General features: G+C 44.6%; 1 protein-coding gene across 1 annotated transcript; it reads left to right on the top strand.

Annotated features, from left to right (window-relative positions):
• Positions 1-1733: 1733 nt before the first annotated feature.
• On the top strand, positions 1734-17027 carry LOC116941461 (free fatty acid receptor 4-like). The gene is made up of 4 exons (XM_076066443.1): positions 1734-4563; positions 8687-8882; positions 14773-14929; positions 15506-17027. The coding sequence occupies exons 1-4, from the start codon at positions 4214-4216 to the stop codon at positions 16138-16140; spliced, it is 1338 nt and encodes a 445-aa protein (XP_075922558.1). The 5' UTR covers positions 1734-4213; the 3' UTR covers positions 16141-17027.
• The last annotated feature ends 121 nt before the right edge of the window (positions 17028-17148 follow it).

Below are 17148 nucleotides of genomic sequence, written 5' to 3'. Positions count from 1 at the left end.
TACAGATCTGTATTCATGCAGCTGAGCTGATGAATTGTGAATCATAGCAATACACATTGGCATATATACATTACACATAACCTTATGTTTTTTGGGGGCTATTTTTTCAGACTTTAAATTCAAATACACGAGGATGTTTTTCTCGCACCAAGTTCATTTGCAGTACCACACACACGGACGCTTGTGCCTGGCCTGTAGTCAGCCTCTGAAATTTCCATCTGCAAACAACCTCGACCACTCCTCGTCGCCACGCATGCCAACGTGTTTGCACATACGGTAACAGGTTTATTACCTGCATGTGGACCGACATTTCCTGAATCAATTACAACACCCTTCTGGTGACGCATTGACGAGACGTGCGTGCATTCATCGCACTCTTTCAGTTTTTTTTAAGTAATAATATTACCCAGCACGCGCCGTGTGTGATGGTTACAGCTGGCATGTCAGAAGACAACGAATTGGGGCATATGGCGGTTCCACGGGGTCACCATAGTACCCCGGCTCTCGCACAATGTCCGTGATGAAGGGCACTTGTGTGCTGTGGCCGAAACGTCGTGAGAATTTTATTGCGTTATTTATTTTATTATTTTATTCGCATTCTACGTGGTGACTTTACCGAAAGAACCAAAGGAGATGAATCCTTGCAGTCACGAAAGCTTTATAATCGAAATTTTTAGTCTGTTCATGGTCGGCGATGCGGCCATCGACTCATCTCAACGAGCTGTACACGATGCAACTATTCAAAGTTGAAATTTTCGATAGCGGATTTTTTTTATGCCGTTTGACGTTTCGACATTGCGGAGTGTGGCACTGATTTCGGGTCGATTGGTACCCCAAGTCGTGGAGTTACTCTGGAAAAAAAGTGTCCCAGAAATAAAATATTTCATTGCCTCGGCCTATTTTGTATTTTTTGGTACCCCGGGGTACCGCCGTAAGGATCAATTAGTGCATACTCTTTGGTTCTTTCGGTAAGGTCACGTACGTTGAAAAATAAAATATATAATAATGTTTAATTTTTATTTTTCTACCTACGTGACTTTACCGAAAGAACCAAAGAGGATGGATAACTGCAGTCACGAAAGCTTCAAATCAAGATCAAGTAGTGTTTACGTTCTGCATGGATAGTTGCATCGCAGCATCGTGAGAGATGGTGACGGATAGGGAAGGCATTGATCCAGAAGTGGATTGCTTGATCATGGATGATGATGGAGTTCTCCGATTACATAAATGTCGAGCTTGAGTGTGACTACTCTATATCGCAATTTAATAGGCGATAGGTTTGAAGTTGGTTTGTTTTCATACATAATTTTAACCACAGACAGTATCTTCAACTCGCATAACGCGTCCTTTATGTATCCACAAGGTTTTATCATATACAATAACAATTATTGTTATATTCATGATTATTATTTCATGTACTTACCTTTCTCTCCCCAATGCTGCATGAAGGTGTCCCCATTCCCTCGTCGACCATTGGGGTGGTTTGACCATACTTCACCACGCTAGTCAGTGTAAGATTGCTGAAGTGGGGAGGGAGGTTCAGAACCAGTTAAGTTTCCACTCGACACTGACGTTCGTTTTTCGCCAGTGGCCAGGTATGAAACTCAGATGGCCGGATTCATAGCGCAAGTGTGATCCCACAATACCACCCCTTACCTATGTGTACGTTTATGCGTTCAAAAACCTTTGTAAGCCATATAAAACAACAAACCTAAACGCCCGGTGTTTAACCCCGGTCTCGTGACTCGTCACAATCCAGGTGTCTATTTTTAGCACTGAAATAGAACAAGCTAAGATAATATTAACAACGTCAGATTAACGTCTCTGCAGAGTTCGTTTTTGCAATCCCGAGGGACGTGTGACCCACGCTCATCAGGCAGCGTTATTGACGAATGTGTTGAGTTTTTTTTTTCGGATGAGTTGAAGGTGGTATGTGTGCAGAACAACAATTAATTTATCTGCAGTGCCCTCTACTGCCCACAATGCCTATTTAATCTGCAATTGGCACATTATGGTCACCCACCCAAACACTTATCCAGTCTCAAAGCTTAGGTTTTGCAAGAGTAAATTTGCTCCTATATATCGGGATGTCTCAGCAACTGGAGATACCTGGCTTTATAACCCTGAAATTTATGAAAATTCACTACAAGCAATCTCCACTTTTGCAATGGTCATTATGAAGCAATATCAAATAATATCTTCATGACAACCCAGCCACTCTTCATCCATGGTCAGTCTATCTACAAAAACAGACATCGATTGCGATGTCAAATTAAGCAGGCACACAATATTCAAAGCACGCATCCAATGACTATAGATGCGCACACGGGCTGGCATTAAAAAAAAAAGCTTAATGGAGCAGTTGGGATGCACTGGAAGTGGATTATCGGGCTTGGCTCTGGCATTGGAACGCGCAACAATAACCAGCAGCATTGTGCAAGGCGAGCGTTTCACGCGTAAATTGACACTCGAATGCCCGCAGTTAAACGATGTCTATGGGTGCAATATATCTCCCTAAATGTCGACGTTTCTGTGTTGGGGATATGTAAGCAGCATACGGCCACGCATTATTTTACGACAGAAACAATTTGGTATCCTTCAGGCTACCAAACTATTGTTCCAAAACATTCGGGGTTTTTTTCTTCTTCTGCAGTTGACCCTTGAACTCTTAATGACGGCCGGTGATATAAAAGCCGTAAGTGGTTGTTTTTTTTAAATACATCATCGTCAAGCTGTTGCTGTCGTTATGCCACTAAAACAATACAAATGGATTCGACTTCAATCAAACGCTGGATCACGGGATTCTTATGACGTGTCTGATGGGTTATGGGGGTTGTTTGGCTATAATTCACCACGCTGTTCATTTGTGGTTAGTGAAGGGTGGAGGGTTAAAAGAGAGCGGGTGGAGCAAAAAGAGGTTCAAATATCACTCGCCAATGACGTAAACCGCGGCCGAAAATTGACCTCGGATGGCCGGGTTTTTTAAATCAATATTTTTTTCTACACGCATGGCAATGCACAGTCGCGTGCGCAGGTCATTTAAACGAATAACGTTGTGAAATCTAGAGTTACTGTAACAACTACTCTTTATTGTTATAACGCTAAGAAACATGACGCTTATCTCAGGGCGATTAGCACAATGCGCCATGAACTCAACGTCCTGAATTCTACCGTAAACCACGGCTAATATCAGCAGCGAGTAATATAATAATCGGGGTTAACCCCTCCCCCCACCACTAAGCCGCAGTGATCAGTTTGGGGAAGTATGGTGACGAAAACTCTATTTCCGACAACCTCCCAAGCAGAGGATTGACAAGGGCTGTGAATTATTTCCAAGCAATTCGCTATAGTGAAGACAGCAGCAGCAACAACAACAAAATCGCACCCACTATACAGATGCCATACGTTTGTGAATTCTTTAACTGCATTTGAGATTTTCGTTTCGAAACTTCACGTGACGCTTCATATTTTGCGTCATGGGTTCAGCGAACAGAACAGAACGTCACAGCGTGGGTCCCAACGCACGGTCAGCATGAGCACGGTTGGTCTACGTACGGTGCGAAAAAAAAGTTATCCAGTCGACGCGTTATCTCGGCAATCAAGTGTGCCAACAGAAGACCCCCAGCAGTCGCTTTAGCCTAATGTTATCTGTGACCAAACATGACGCCACGCCATATACTAAGTATAGCGCACTGCCTCAAGTATATATCTGCCAGTTACTGTTAGCAGAGCAGCAGAGGCCCTAAAGCTTACTTGTTAGTGCACAGGGCAATGCTGCTGCTGCTGCTGCAAGCCGCGATTATTTCTTTCACCGGTGACGGGAATTTCAAAGCCGTCTTTGGAAACTAGTCCGCCGCATAACCATGTCGTTTGCAGTAGACAGCTGATACATTCTGCCTTCGCAACGTACAGGCGATAGACACTCTTTGGAAGGAACATGTTTTTCGAGGCTAGTCTGCCGGTTACATTATTTTTTGGTAAGTGTTGGTAAATTTTTATACAAGAGAGAAAAACAATGTTGCCGTTTGTCTCGCAGACCCGAGATTAATTTTTAACCAAATTTAATGCAACTGCAATTGACGACCATTTCACATTTGCCAAATCGTGCAAATTAATATTTGTTGCGGATATAAGCTGTCTGGTTGGTTTGGCTGGCAAGCTCCTAGTATAGCCTCACAATACTCGCCGTGGGTTTCCAAACTCGGCAGAAGAAATGGGCTCCGTGTCATACCTGGAAGGTTTCGCAGAACCGTACGGAAACCAATCGTTTTTCACCTTCTTTTCCACCTTTGGAGCCTACAATCAGCGTGCCGAGGCATCGGCAGAAACCACTATCCTGGCGCTCATCTTCATTACGAGCCTTGTGGGCAATGTCACGGTGCTCCTGATCGTGTTCACGACCTCCTACATGAGGTCCACCACGTGTCTGCTCGTGACCAACTTGGCCGTTCTGGACATCGTCTTCACGCTGAACATACCCGCCGTCGTCATCACCAGGTGGTCGGGTTCGTGGATACTCGGCAAGGGCCTCTGCAAGATCACCCTCTTCAACATGTCTCTGTGGTAGGTCTTGCAAGATCACCCTCTTCAACATGTCTCTGTGGTAGGTCTTGCAAGATCACCCTCTCCAACATGTTTCTCTGGTAGGTCTTGCAAGATCACCCTCTTCAACATGTCTCTGTGGTAGGTCTTGCAAGATTACCCTCTTCAACATGTCTCTGTGGTAGGTCTTGCAAGATCACCCTCTTCAACATGTCTCTGTGGTAGGTCTTGCAAGATCACCCTCTCCAACATGTCTCTGTGGTAGGTCTTGCCAGATCACCCTCGTCAACATGTATCTGTGGTAGGTCTTGAAAAGTCCCTATTAAATATGTTTCTATGGTAGGTCCTGCTAGTTCCCTGTTGAACTTATCTCTGTGGTAGGTCAGCCTGATAGTCTAGTAGAGGAATGAAGGATTTAAGTTCACGGGAAAAGTAACCATGGTATAATAGCGATGAAAGAGTGGCAAGAATGCGACTGATGGCAAGTGAGCGAATGACTGAAATGAATCAGCGAGTGCTGGATCGCCAGTCAACATGACTGCTTTGTGTTAAATTACATCAGGTATAGATGTAGGTAGAGGTAGGAACTGGATAATCCACCCCAGATATTACAACGGGAAATATGTTGCTTCTTAGCCACAAACTTGATAATTGAGCAGCCGGCTTGTCCACAGGATGTTGTGAAGGTTAGTGGGCAAGTTGCCCATTGGCAGTGTTCAGGTCTTGTTGGTGGGGAAAACATCTGAATTGGGTGGACTCATGTTGTGTTGACCGTCTGTGTTGAATGCATGTGATAATGATTGAACAGTAGGGATTGGAAGCCAGTCAGGTAACCAAGCCTCAATGACCACGCGATTTTATAATCCTTGCAATTGTGTAACCCTTATAGCCTGGAGCGACAGATCATCCTGTAGCCATGCGGGGTGTTTTTTTTTAAGTGGTATGCCGCATTCTCCAAATTAAAATATACATTATCCTCTGTTATAATGCAGCAGCTGTGTGTGTGTGTGTGTTACTGGATTCTCGTAGGTTTAGATTCGTATTAACTTCAATAATACTGGGCACAAGTTTGAGGCACGTTTTTTTTCATGGATTATAACCTGCGGAATACCGTATTCGTGCCTATAAATGTAATCAACACCCTCAACTGAATAGGTACTCCGCACGAAGTGAATGGTACACCCAGGCACCAGGCTGGTAATTTCTGCAGATAATAATCAGGGTGTTCCATTTACTGTGAAGTGTATATAAAATGTCATGTCATCGTGTGCACTAGATCATTCATTACCGTCGACTACGTGTTAAAATGAAGCAATTGGCTGCCCTCGCCGTGCCTTAATTACGGATGTTTAAATCTCCCTTGAAAAACACGTCCTTTCTCGACAGCTTCTCACTGTTCGAAGCCATCATATGGGCCCTAATCAGTTGTACGATATAAGAAAGAATCTCTCCCAGCTTGTACGTAAGACCCATCAGATAGGTCATGCTGACGACTCGGTCTATGAGCCTGTTTCGTCCGCACTGTGTTTAACCACCACCGCCACTACACTGGCAGGTCACACCATTTCTCGTTCTGGTTCTTTCCTTGCACTGCTCCACTTTGGATTGGCCTTCCATTGTCTCTTTCCTAAGGACGTATGTGTAACCTTGCTCAATTCAAGAAACGTGTGATCTGTTATGAACTGCAACTTTGAAAGTTGCGTGCTCTTTGTTGCTGGCCGCTTGAAGTTTTGGGTCTTTGGGCATGTGCTCAGCAACTGTGTTATATATAAAATATATATACATGCAGAATACTGTAGCTTCCATTCATTAAGGTTATTAAAAGAAAACACTCATAAAAGCAGATAGAATATCAGAATATAATGCACCGTTCATATATGTATGATCACACTTAAACACGTAATTTAACACGTACAAAACGTATACGAACACGCATATTAGGAGTGTAAAACATTAACCTTTCGCTGTCAATATTCAAGTATCCATTGCTTTGGAATAAAGCGTCCTCTCGCGGCTGCAGGCAACATTGGAACTTTAACAAAAATCGATTCTTGTACAAGTACAGTGAGGGAAAAAAGTATTTGATCCCCTGCTGATTTTGTACGTTTGCCCACTGACAAATAAATGATCAGTCTATAATTTTAATGGTAGGTTTATTTGAACAGTGAGAGACAGAATAACAACAACAAAAATCCAGAAAAACGCATGTCCAAAATGTTATAAATTGATTTGCATTTTAATGAGGGAAATAAGTATTTGACCCCTCTGCAAAACGTGACTTAGTACTTGGTGGCAAAACTCTTGTTGGCAATCACAGAGGTCAGACGTTTCTTGTAGTTGGCCACCAGGTTTGCACACATCTCAGGAGGGATTTTGTCCCACTCCTGTTTGCAGATCTTCTCCAAGTCATTAAGGTTTCGAGGCTGACGTTTGGCAACTCGAACCTTCAGCTCCCTCCACAGATTTTCTATGGGATTAAAGTCTGGAGACTAGCTAGGCCACTCCAAGACCTTAATGTGCTTCTTCTTGAGCCACTCCTTTGTTGCCTTGGCCGTGTGTTTTGGGTCATTGTCATGTTGGAATACCTATCCACGACCCATTTTCAATGCCCTGGCTGGGGGAAGGAGGTTCTCACCCAAGATTTGACGGCACATGGCCCCGTCCATCGTCCCTTTGATGCGGTGAAGTTGTTCTGTCCCCTTAGCAGAAAATCACCCCCAAAGCATAATGTTTCCACCTCCATGTTTGACGGTGGGGATGGTGTTCTTGGGGTCATAGGCAGCATTCCTACTCCTCCAAACACGGCGAGTTGAGTTGATGCCAAAGAGCTCCATTTTGGTCTCATCTGACCACAACATTTTCACCCAGTTGTCCTCTGAATCATTCAGATGTTCATTGGCAAACTTCAGACGGGCATGTATATGTGCTTTCTTGAGCGGGGGGGGCCTTGCGGGCGCTGCAGGATTTCAGTCCTTCACGGCGTAGTGTGTTACCAATTGTTTTCTTGGTGACTATGGTCCCAGCTGCCTTGAGATCATTGACAAGATCCTCCCGTGTAGTTCTGGGCTGATTCCTCACCATTCTCATGATCATTGCAACTCCACGAGGTGAGATCTTGCATGGAGCCCCAGGCCGAGGGAGATTGACAGTTCTTTTGTGTTTCTTCCATTTGCGAATAATCGCACCAACTGTTGTCACCTTCTCACCAAGCTGCTTGGCAATGGTCTTGTAGCCCATTCTAGCCTTGTGTAGGTCTACAATCTTGTCCCTGACATCCTTGGAGAGCTCTTTGGTCTTGGCCATGGTGGAGAGTTTGGAATCTGATTGATTGATTGCTTCTGTGGACAGGTGTCTCTTATACAGGTAACAAGCTGAGATTAGGATCACTCCCTTTAAGAGTGTGCGCCTAATCTCAGCTCGTTACCTGTATAAAAGACACCTGGGAGCCAGAAATCTTTCTGATTGAGAGGGGGTCAAATACTTATTTCCCTCATTAAAATGCAAATCAATTTATAACATTTTTGACATGCGTTTTTCTGGATTTTGTTGTTATTCTGTCTCCCACTCTTCAAATAAACCTACCATTAAAATTATAGACTGATCATTTCTTTGTCAGTGGGCAAACGTACAAAATCAGCCGGGGATCGAATACTTTTTTCCCTCACTGTACACGCTATTCGAGGTCACGCAGCCACCTTAATCAATACCGGTCGATGGATCTTGACACGCCGAATGGAAATGTCCATTGCATTATATGAGCTATATACACTGCATTCTCTGCATCGTAAGACGCTCCGAAAAATAAGACGCACCCCAAACCTTTGCGGTGTTTTTGAAAAGCATAAAATAAATATATTGTGTCATTCGGGAGAACACGGTTTTGTGATGGACAGACATCTTGATGATTATGAATGCTTTGCTTTTAAAATGGGGAGAGCAGTCGTTTGGAAGATGATTCTGAAATGCCGGTTGGCGCTCCTACAATATCAGAGTGCAGTCCAAAATCGCGTGACGTCATTTATGGACAGCTCCCCCCCCCCCACCACCACTTTTGGTTTAAAATACGGGTGTGAAAAACGCGACTTACAATGCGAGATATTACGGGGGGATGTGACCTCGCCCCTCGTCGTGTGGCATGATGCAGTGGCTTCTGCTCAGTCTTGACAATGGCGCTCATCAGCTTGGACAGAGCTCGTCACATCCTGCCCCCGCACGTGAGAGCCATCCGCACCCGAAGTCAGCTGTTTCTCTCCATCTGCGTTACCTGGATGCTGTCGTGTCTGGGCGCATTGCCTCTCTGCATCTATTTCCAAGTGAAGACCTTCACCTTCTCTGGCGAGGTGAGACCCCCCCACCCACCCACCTACCTACCCACCCACGTATTATAAGTCCAAAAAAGGCTTTTGACAATACACGATTTTATTTTATTTTACAAAGGAAGGCCCGCATATCGCTCTTTTTCAGAAGCGACCTGGCCACGAATGACCGAGTGGCTTATCGTGTGGAAATTTATAGCAGCCAAAGACTCTAAACACGTGTTGTTTCTGAATGCGGAGGCAAAGACTGGAAGACACAGAGACAATCGACTCGGCCACGGGGAGAACATGCAAATTCCAAATATACAGGTGTCAGGATCGAGCCCACGACCTCCTGTATACAAGGAGAGATAGATAACATCTCGCCACCGTCAATACACTTCCCAAGTCCTCGCGAACTATAGTACTGGACATTACAGTGAGGGAAAAAAAGTATTTGATCCCCTGCTGATTTTGTACGTTTGCCCACTGACAGAGAAATGATCAGTCTATAATTTTAATGGTAGGTTTTTTTGAAGTGAGAGACAGAATAACAACAAAAAAATCCAGAAAAACGCATGTCAAAAATGTTATAAATTGATTTGCATTTTAATGAGGGAAATATGTATTTGACCCCCTCTCAATCAGAAAGATTTGTGGCTCCCAGGTGTCTTTTATACAGGTAACGAGCTGAGATTAGGCGCACACTCTTAAAGGGAGTGATCCTAATCTCAGCTTGTTACCTGTATTAAAAACACCTGTCCACAGAAGCAATCAATCAATCAGATTCCAAACTCTCCACTATGGCCAAGACCAAAGAGCTCTCCGAGGATGTCAGGGACAAGATTGTAGACCTACACAAGGCAGGAATGGGCTACAAGACCAATGACAAGCAGCTTGGTGAGAAGGTGACAACAGTTAGTTGCGATTATTCGCAAATGGAAGAAACACAAAAGAACTGTCAATCTCCCTCGGCCTGGGGCTCCATGCAAGATCTCACCTCGTGGAGTTGCAATGATCATGAGAACGGTGAGGAATCAGCCCAGAACTACACGGGAGGATCTTGTCAATGATCTCAAGGCAGCTGGGACCATAGTCACCAAGAAAACAATTGGTAACACACTACGCCGTGAAGGACTAAAATCCTGCAGCGCCCACAAGGTCCCCCTGCTCAAGAAAGCACATATACATGCCCGTCTGAAGTTTGCCAATGAACATCTGAATGATTCAGAGGATAACTGGGTGAAAGTGTTGTGGTCAGATGAGACCAAAATGGGGCTCTTTGGCATCAACTCAACTCGCCGTGTTTGGAGGAGGAGGAATGCTGCCTATGACCCCAATAACACCATCCCCACCGTCAAACATGGAGGTGAAAACATTATGCTTTGGGAGTGTTTTTCTGCTAAGGGGACAGGACAACTTCACCGCATCAAAGGGACGATGGACGGGGCCATGTATCGTCAAATCTTGGGTGAGAACCTCCTTCCCTCAGCCAGGGCATTGAAAATGGGTTGTGGATGGGTATTCCAGCATGACAATGACCCAAAACACACGGCCAAGGCAACAAAGGAGTGGCTCAAGAAGAAGCACATTAAGTTCCTGGAGTGGCCTAGCCAGTCTCCAGACCTTAATCCCATAGAAAATCTGTGGAGGGAGCTGTAGGTTCGAGTTGCCAAACGTCAGCCTCGAAACCTTAATGACTTGGAGAAAATCTGCAAAGAGGAGTGGGACAAAATCCCTCCTGAGATGTGTGCAAACCTGGTGGCCAACTACAAGAAACGTCTGACCTCTGTGATTGCCAACAAGAGTTTTGCCACCAAGTACTAAGTCATGTTTTGCAGAGGGGTCAAATACTTATTTCCCTCATTAAAATGCAAATCAATGTATAACATTTTTGACATGCGTTTTTCTGGATTATTTTTTTGTTATTCTGTCTCTCACTGTTCAAATAAACCTACCATTCAAATTATAGACTGATCATTTATTTGTCAGTGGGCAAACGTACAAAATCAGCAGGGGATCAAATACTGTTTTCCCTCACTGTGTATCTACAGGTGGTTACGTGCACCTTTCCATGTTTAGAGATACAAACATTGAGTTTGTGGTTGCACGCTGCACGACCCGAGCATTTCTGAACCCGTTTCACGTGGCTCGAGCACACTGATAAAAAATAAGACGAGGCTTTTGCGTGTTAAAAATGCATGGATTCCGTAATGTTTTCTAACATGCATTTGTCATAAGAAGTGTTAAAGCAACAGGCATATGGAAGCGGATAGACAGTTGTAAGGGCAAAAATGAGTTTGCATTATTGCCAAGAGTCCGTTTTACTCTGGTTTGTGTCCCCATGTTTTTAACTCTCCAATAAACATGCAACGTAGAACCAATCAATGTAGGTATGTGGTTGGAACCGTTGGACCAACACTGGTCCAACGTTGGTTCAAGAGGTTCCATATTTTTTTAGACCCCTTTGATGAATTTGTGCGATTTTCAATCGGGTGAGACCTGAATAGCCACTCAACTCTATAATACAAGCGTATTCGTACGAGATCATCCTCACGCGAGTTAACATGCCTCCCTCGTTACAGGTTGACATACACGCAGACAGATGGACGAATGTAATGCATTACGTTTTTCAACTTTAGTTAAATGCTTAAAACGCAGTGCATGGCAAAACAACACAAGTCGCAAGTGATATTCCACTCGCACAGCTCATTAAACAAGGACGTTTACAATTGATGGCGCTTTTCAGGGAACAATGCTGACAAGTAAGAATGCCATCTACCCAAGTTTTCAGTGTTTGCATGTTTTAGGCACGTTGCAGAGCCATGTGTGCTCGTTGTGTTGTCGTGTTCACGCATTTAAAATGAAAAACTCACTGATTGGGAGGATGTTGACCTAAATTCAGAAAAAAAACAAAGCCTTGGCACCTGAGGCGAGTTTAGTGAATTATGAACAGTAGGCTTGAGGCGATGGGCGGCAGGTTGACAATTTCCCAGGGGTAAATAGTAAAAGTGTGTTCAGGACAGGTGAGTAAAGAACGCTCTCGTTTATGAAAGCAGTAAATGTAAGGAAGGTACAGTATAATGCTCATCACTTGCTTTCCCTGGATGTCAACCTGTCGCAGTTTATATTTATGCACATCATTTGCATGAATTAAACACATTATTAAGTGATGCTGCGTTGCCATTGGTACCCGGAGTATGAACAAAATCGACATTTTCAATAACACTGTGGCCTTAAAAGAAAAGCGTACAATTAGGCAACGTTTCGGACGATGGCACTTCATTGCGCAACACATTGTGGATACCTCATTTACCTATGACCAGAATGCACCCATTGCCACGACATCTCACAAGCGAAGCAGTGCTCGGGTTGAGCCGGGATAAGTAATTGGATGGGTGACCATCATGCATTGCCAGGTTGGTCACAGGTGGCAAGGCGACTCTGCTACATGCTGGTGAGCAGGTGAAAGTGCAGGAAAATGCACTTTTGTTGGGGGTCTTTCGGTAAAGTCACGTATATACAGTGAGGGAAAAAAGTATTTGATCCCCTGCTGATTTTGTACGTTTGCCCACTGACAAAGAAATGATCAATCTATAATTTTAATGGTAGGTTTATTTGAACAGTGAGAGACAGAATAACAACAAAAAAATCCAGAAAAACGCATGTCAAAAATGTTATAAATTGATTTGCATTTTAATGAGGGAAATAAGTATTTGACCCCTCTGCAAAACATGACTTAGGACTTGGTGGCAAAACCCTTATTGGCAATCACAGAGGTCAGACGTTTCTTGTAGTTGGCCACCAGGTTTGCACACATCTCAGGAGGGATTTTGTCCCACTCCTCTTTGCAGATCTTCTCCAAGTCATTAAGGTTTCGAGGCTGACGTTTGGCAACTCGAACCTTCAGCTCCCTCCACAGATTTTCTATGGGATTAAGGTCTGGAGACTGGCTAGGCCACTCCAGGACTTTAATGTGCTTCTTCTTGAGCCACTCCTTTGTTGCCTTGGCCGTGTGTTTTGGGTCATTGTCATGCTGGAAAACCCATCCACGACCCATTTTCAATGCCCTGGCTGAGGGAAGGAGGTTCTCACCCAAGATTTGACGGTACATGGCCCCGTCCATCGTCCCTTTAATGCGGTGAAGTTGTCCTGTCCCCTTAGCAAAAAAACACCCCCAAAGCATAATGTTTCCACCTCCATGTTTGACGGTGGGGATGGTGTTCTTGGGGTCACAGGCAGCATTCCTCCTCCTCCAAACACGGCGAGTTGAGTTGATGCTAAAGAGCTCCATTTTGGTCTCATCTGACCACAACACTTTCACCCAGTTGTCCTCTGAATCATTCAGATGTTCATTGGCAAACTTCAGACGGCCATGTATATGTGCTTTCTTGAGCAGGGGGACCTTGCGGGCGCTGCAGGATTTCAGTCCTTCACGGCGTAGTGTGTTACCAATTGTTTTCTTGGTGACTATGGTCCCAGCTGCATTGAGATCATTGACAATATCCTCCCGTGTAGTTCTAGGCTGATTCCTCACCGTTCTCATGATCATTGCAACTCCACAAGGTGAGATCTTGCATGGAGCCTCAGGCCGAGGGAGATTTACAGTTCTTTTGTGTTTCTTCCATTTGCGAATAATCGCACCAACTGTTGTCACCTTCTCACCAAGCTGCTTGGCAATGGTCTTGTAGCCCATTCCAGCCTTGTGTAGGTCTACAATCTTGTCGCTGACATCCTTGGAGAGCTCTTTGGTCTTGGTCATGGTGGAGAGTTTGGAATCTGATTGATTGCTTCTGTGGACAGGTGTCTTTTATACAGGTAACGAGCTGAGATTAGGAGCACACTCTTAAAGGGAGTGCTCCTAATCTCAGCTTGTTACCTGTATAAAAGACACCTGGGAGCCAGAAATCTTTCTGATTGAGAGGGGGTCAAATACTTATTTCCCTCATTAAAATGCAAATCAATTTATAACATTTTTGACATGCGTTTTTCTGGATTTTGTTGTTGTTATTCTGTCTCTCACTGTTCAAATAAACCTACCATTAAAATTATAGACTGATCATGTCTTTGTCAGTGGGCAAACGTACAAAATCAGCAGGGGATCAAATACTTTTTTTCCTCACTGTAGGTTCAAAGAAAATAACAAAAAATTACTAAAAAAAAACTACGTTTCAATCGCAACACAAGCGGTCGTCATCAGTTTTTTTTTTATTTTTTGTTGATTTTCTTTTGAATCTATCTACGTATGTGACTTTACCAAAAGACCCAACGAATGTGAATTCCTGCAGTCACGAAAGCTTTAAGTCAAGATTTAAATGCACTTTTGTATCGTACTTTTGCGCTCTTCCACCTTCACCATGCTGCGCTGACCAGCGTGGTGAAGTTTGGTGCAACTGCTCCCAAGATAACGTCATGGCGTGGGGAGGCCACAATCCAACAATAGACTGACAGAGGGCTCTACGGGTACACCTGTGTCACCTTCTCGACTGCTAATATTATTCCGCCCCCCGGTTACACCAGTCAAGAATTTACAAAACATGCCCCACCACATCTCCACCTCCACGTGTTGCACTGTATGTTGGTGTCCATTACATGAATATGAATGCCACATTTCATCGCATTGCATGGAAGATATAGTCCAGGGTGATCCATGTATAGATACTGCACTCAATTAGAACGAACCTTTGACCTTTCAACGGGTGCTTTAATCGTGTTCAATTGCTTAATATCCTAAAGAGAGTGTTCAAATATCTCAGAAGTGTACACTGTACAGTACTGAGGTTTGTGGGAGACATGCAATAAAATGCTGATTTCCTTCGTAACTTTACCATGTTATTTTCGTGGGTTAGCTATACATGTATCACTCTGTATCATTACAACATCCTGGTGCGGGATATTTAATGGACACTTGCTGTCTTGTGCCCTCTTTCTTTAGGAGGTGCACATTTGTACCATCCTGTGGCCAACAAGGGGCACATCGTGGTCGTGGCTGGTGGTGATTTTCTTGGGCATGCTGGTTGTGCCTTCCACAGTCCTCACGTTGAATTACAGAAGGATTTACAAGGCAGGTTATTCTTACAGCATGAGCGATTGTTGACATCAACATTTCGAGGTGTATTGCCATGATGTAATTGGTTGGCAAACCTGGTGCGGCAGTTCAAACAATGGGCAAGCATTTTAATGCCGGTGCTGGAACTTGACCTTTTCAGATAAGATGCCTCAAAATGGGTGAAAACTATTATGTAGTGGTGTCAGTGGCACAATGATGATCGAATTCCACTACGAACCTAGCGATCTATGTTTAATTGTGGCACAGCGGTGGCGAGATGTTAATGATCTCGCCCTGACACCTGTTTATATTGGAGTTTGCGTGCGTCTCTCCCTGTGGTCGCGTGGATTTTTCTCCGGGTCCTCCGGATTTTTCCTCCACATTTAGAAACAACGTGCGTTTAGGGTATTTGGCTGCTATAAAACGCAACATAAGCCATATTTGTGGCCTGGTCGCTTCTGTAAAAAGAGATATATCGCTCAGTGGGCATTATCTGGTAAAATATAGTTTTTAGTTTAATCGGTGGCCATGCCCAATGCCACGTAATAATTGAGCTGGTGCTGGGTCTTCCGTGTATGACCCCATAAGGAAACGTAGTTTACTTTTGTTTAGTGAACGCGTTTTCCGCGTTTCATTCGTAAATGTAAGTTGTGCTTTCTTTATCAGGTGGCAAGGGACAGCAGGATCCGTGTTCGCCAGAACGTGGAGCCTGCTCGGCTTAACGGTGGCATCAGAATTTCCTTTAAAGAATTCCGCCTCGTCAAGATGCTGATAATTCTGGTGATCTCACTGTACATCATGTGGGTCCCGATCTACATCATGCTGTGGCTCATCGAAGCAGACCGAGAACTCGTGAACGTTTACAACTGGAAGCCCTTTCTGTCCTCCAGAGCATTCCTCTGGGTGTCCACCGTCACGCTCACAAACTCGGCCATAAACCCGGTCTTGTACGGGGTCCTCAACACGCAGTTCAGACGCGGCTTCAAGAGGTACTTCTGCTGCCTCCTCCGAGCGAACGCAGACTCCGCCACGGACGAAACGGCGACCAACGATCAGAACGACGAACGCTACGGGGTCGAGAGGCAGCAGGGCGGCGTCGACGGCGCAGTGACGGCTGGGGGCCCTGCGCCAGACTTTGGGGGGCACGAGGGCGTGCGGCCGGCGGCCACCACAATCGCGAGGTCAAGTGGAGGCGACCGAGGTAACGGAGCACTGCCGTCCTCTCATCGCGGGGCGATCAGCTGTCGTCTCTGAGGTCGGGTCCACACCTGCGCAACTCGGCTGTGTACAACCCGAATCGAATGTGCGTGGACCTCTCTCTCGACGACCAGTTTGCGAGCAGTTGTGCAGCCGGTTGCCCGGTAGTGGGAAGACGATGCTTTCAAAAGATATCTGCTCAGCAATTTGTAGTCGCGTAATTCCGTCACGCGCACATTCACAGATTAAGCTTGGTCGTTGCAATCCCAAAATGCCTGTTCATTTCCTCGTTGCGCGACCACTCGCTCAGATGTGGACAAAGCAGTTGCAGGCAATTGGTTGCGCAATGTCAAGCGATTTTGTAACGCAGTCGATCGCCCGTGTGGGTCCCGCATCAGACAACTCAATGTAAAATAAGTAGCTTGCACTGGACTATATCTGGGATCATTAAAGTAATCGATTACCGATAATCAGTACTCGACTAATCAGAAGAATGTTCTCCCATAGCGTTTAACAGACTGTTGGGGCAAGTGTTGTTGGCGAGCTATTCGAGGCTGAAACAGTGCACGGTGGTGTGGACAGCACCATTTCCGACCACCTTGATCCCCCCATTGCCGAGGTTATAACGTGCGTCTCTGTGAGATGTGATGACGGAAGTGCTGTAGTTTGTTTAGATGTAATATATTCATGTTTAAAGGATAATGCAATGTTTAACAAGAAATACAATTGATTCAGAAGTTACAATTGATGGTATTTGTTGACAAATAACATGTGCTCCCTTCAACCTGCAATTATTTACCAGCATCATGTCGCGTCAAACAACCCCGATGATCAACATGACTGCCAATACACGTACATGCCATGTATTATTGCATTTATGTTGAATGTAAGCAGATTTAAATTTGTTAAAAATACACAAGCCTCTTTAGTATTTTCATTAAAGATGTGCTTTGTTTTAGACCTGATGACTGCATTGTTTATATTTGTACGGTATATGATTGACTACACTATTACAACTGCCTGCAACATTATGGGCAACACCAAGACAACTTTCAGCGAGTTTGC

The sequence above is a fragment of the Petromyzon marinus genome, chromosome 11 (genome assembly GCF_048934315.1).
Source record: "Petromyzon marinus isolate PM22_M1 ecotype Great Lakes invasive population chromosome 11, UKy_Petmar_22M1.pri1.0, whole genome shotgun sequence".
NCBI classification, from domain to species: Eukaryota; Metazoa; Chordata; class Hyperoartia; order Petromyzontiformes; family Petromyzontidae; genus Petromyzon; species Petromyzon marinus.
The sequence above is the reverse complement of the archived record's forward strand: the minus strand, read 5'-3'. Positions and strand labels throughout refer to the sequence as shown.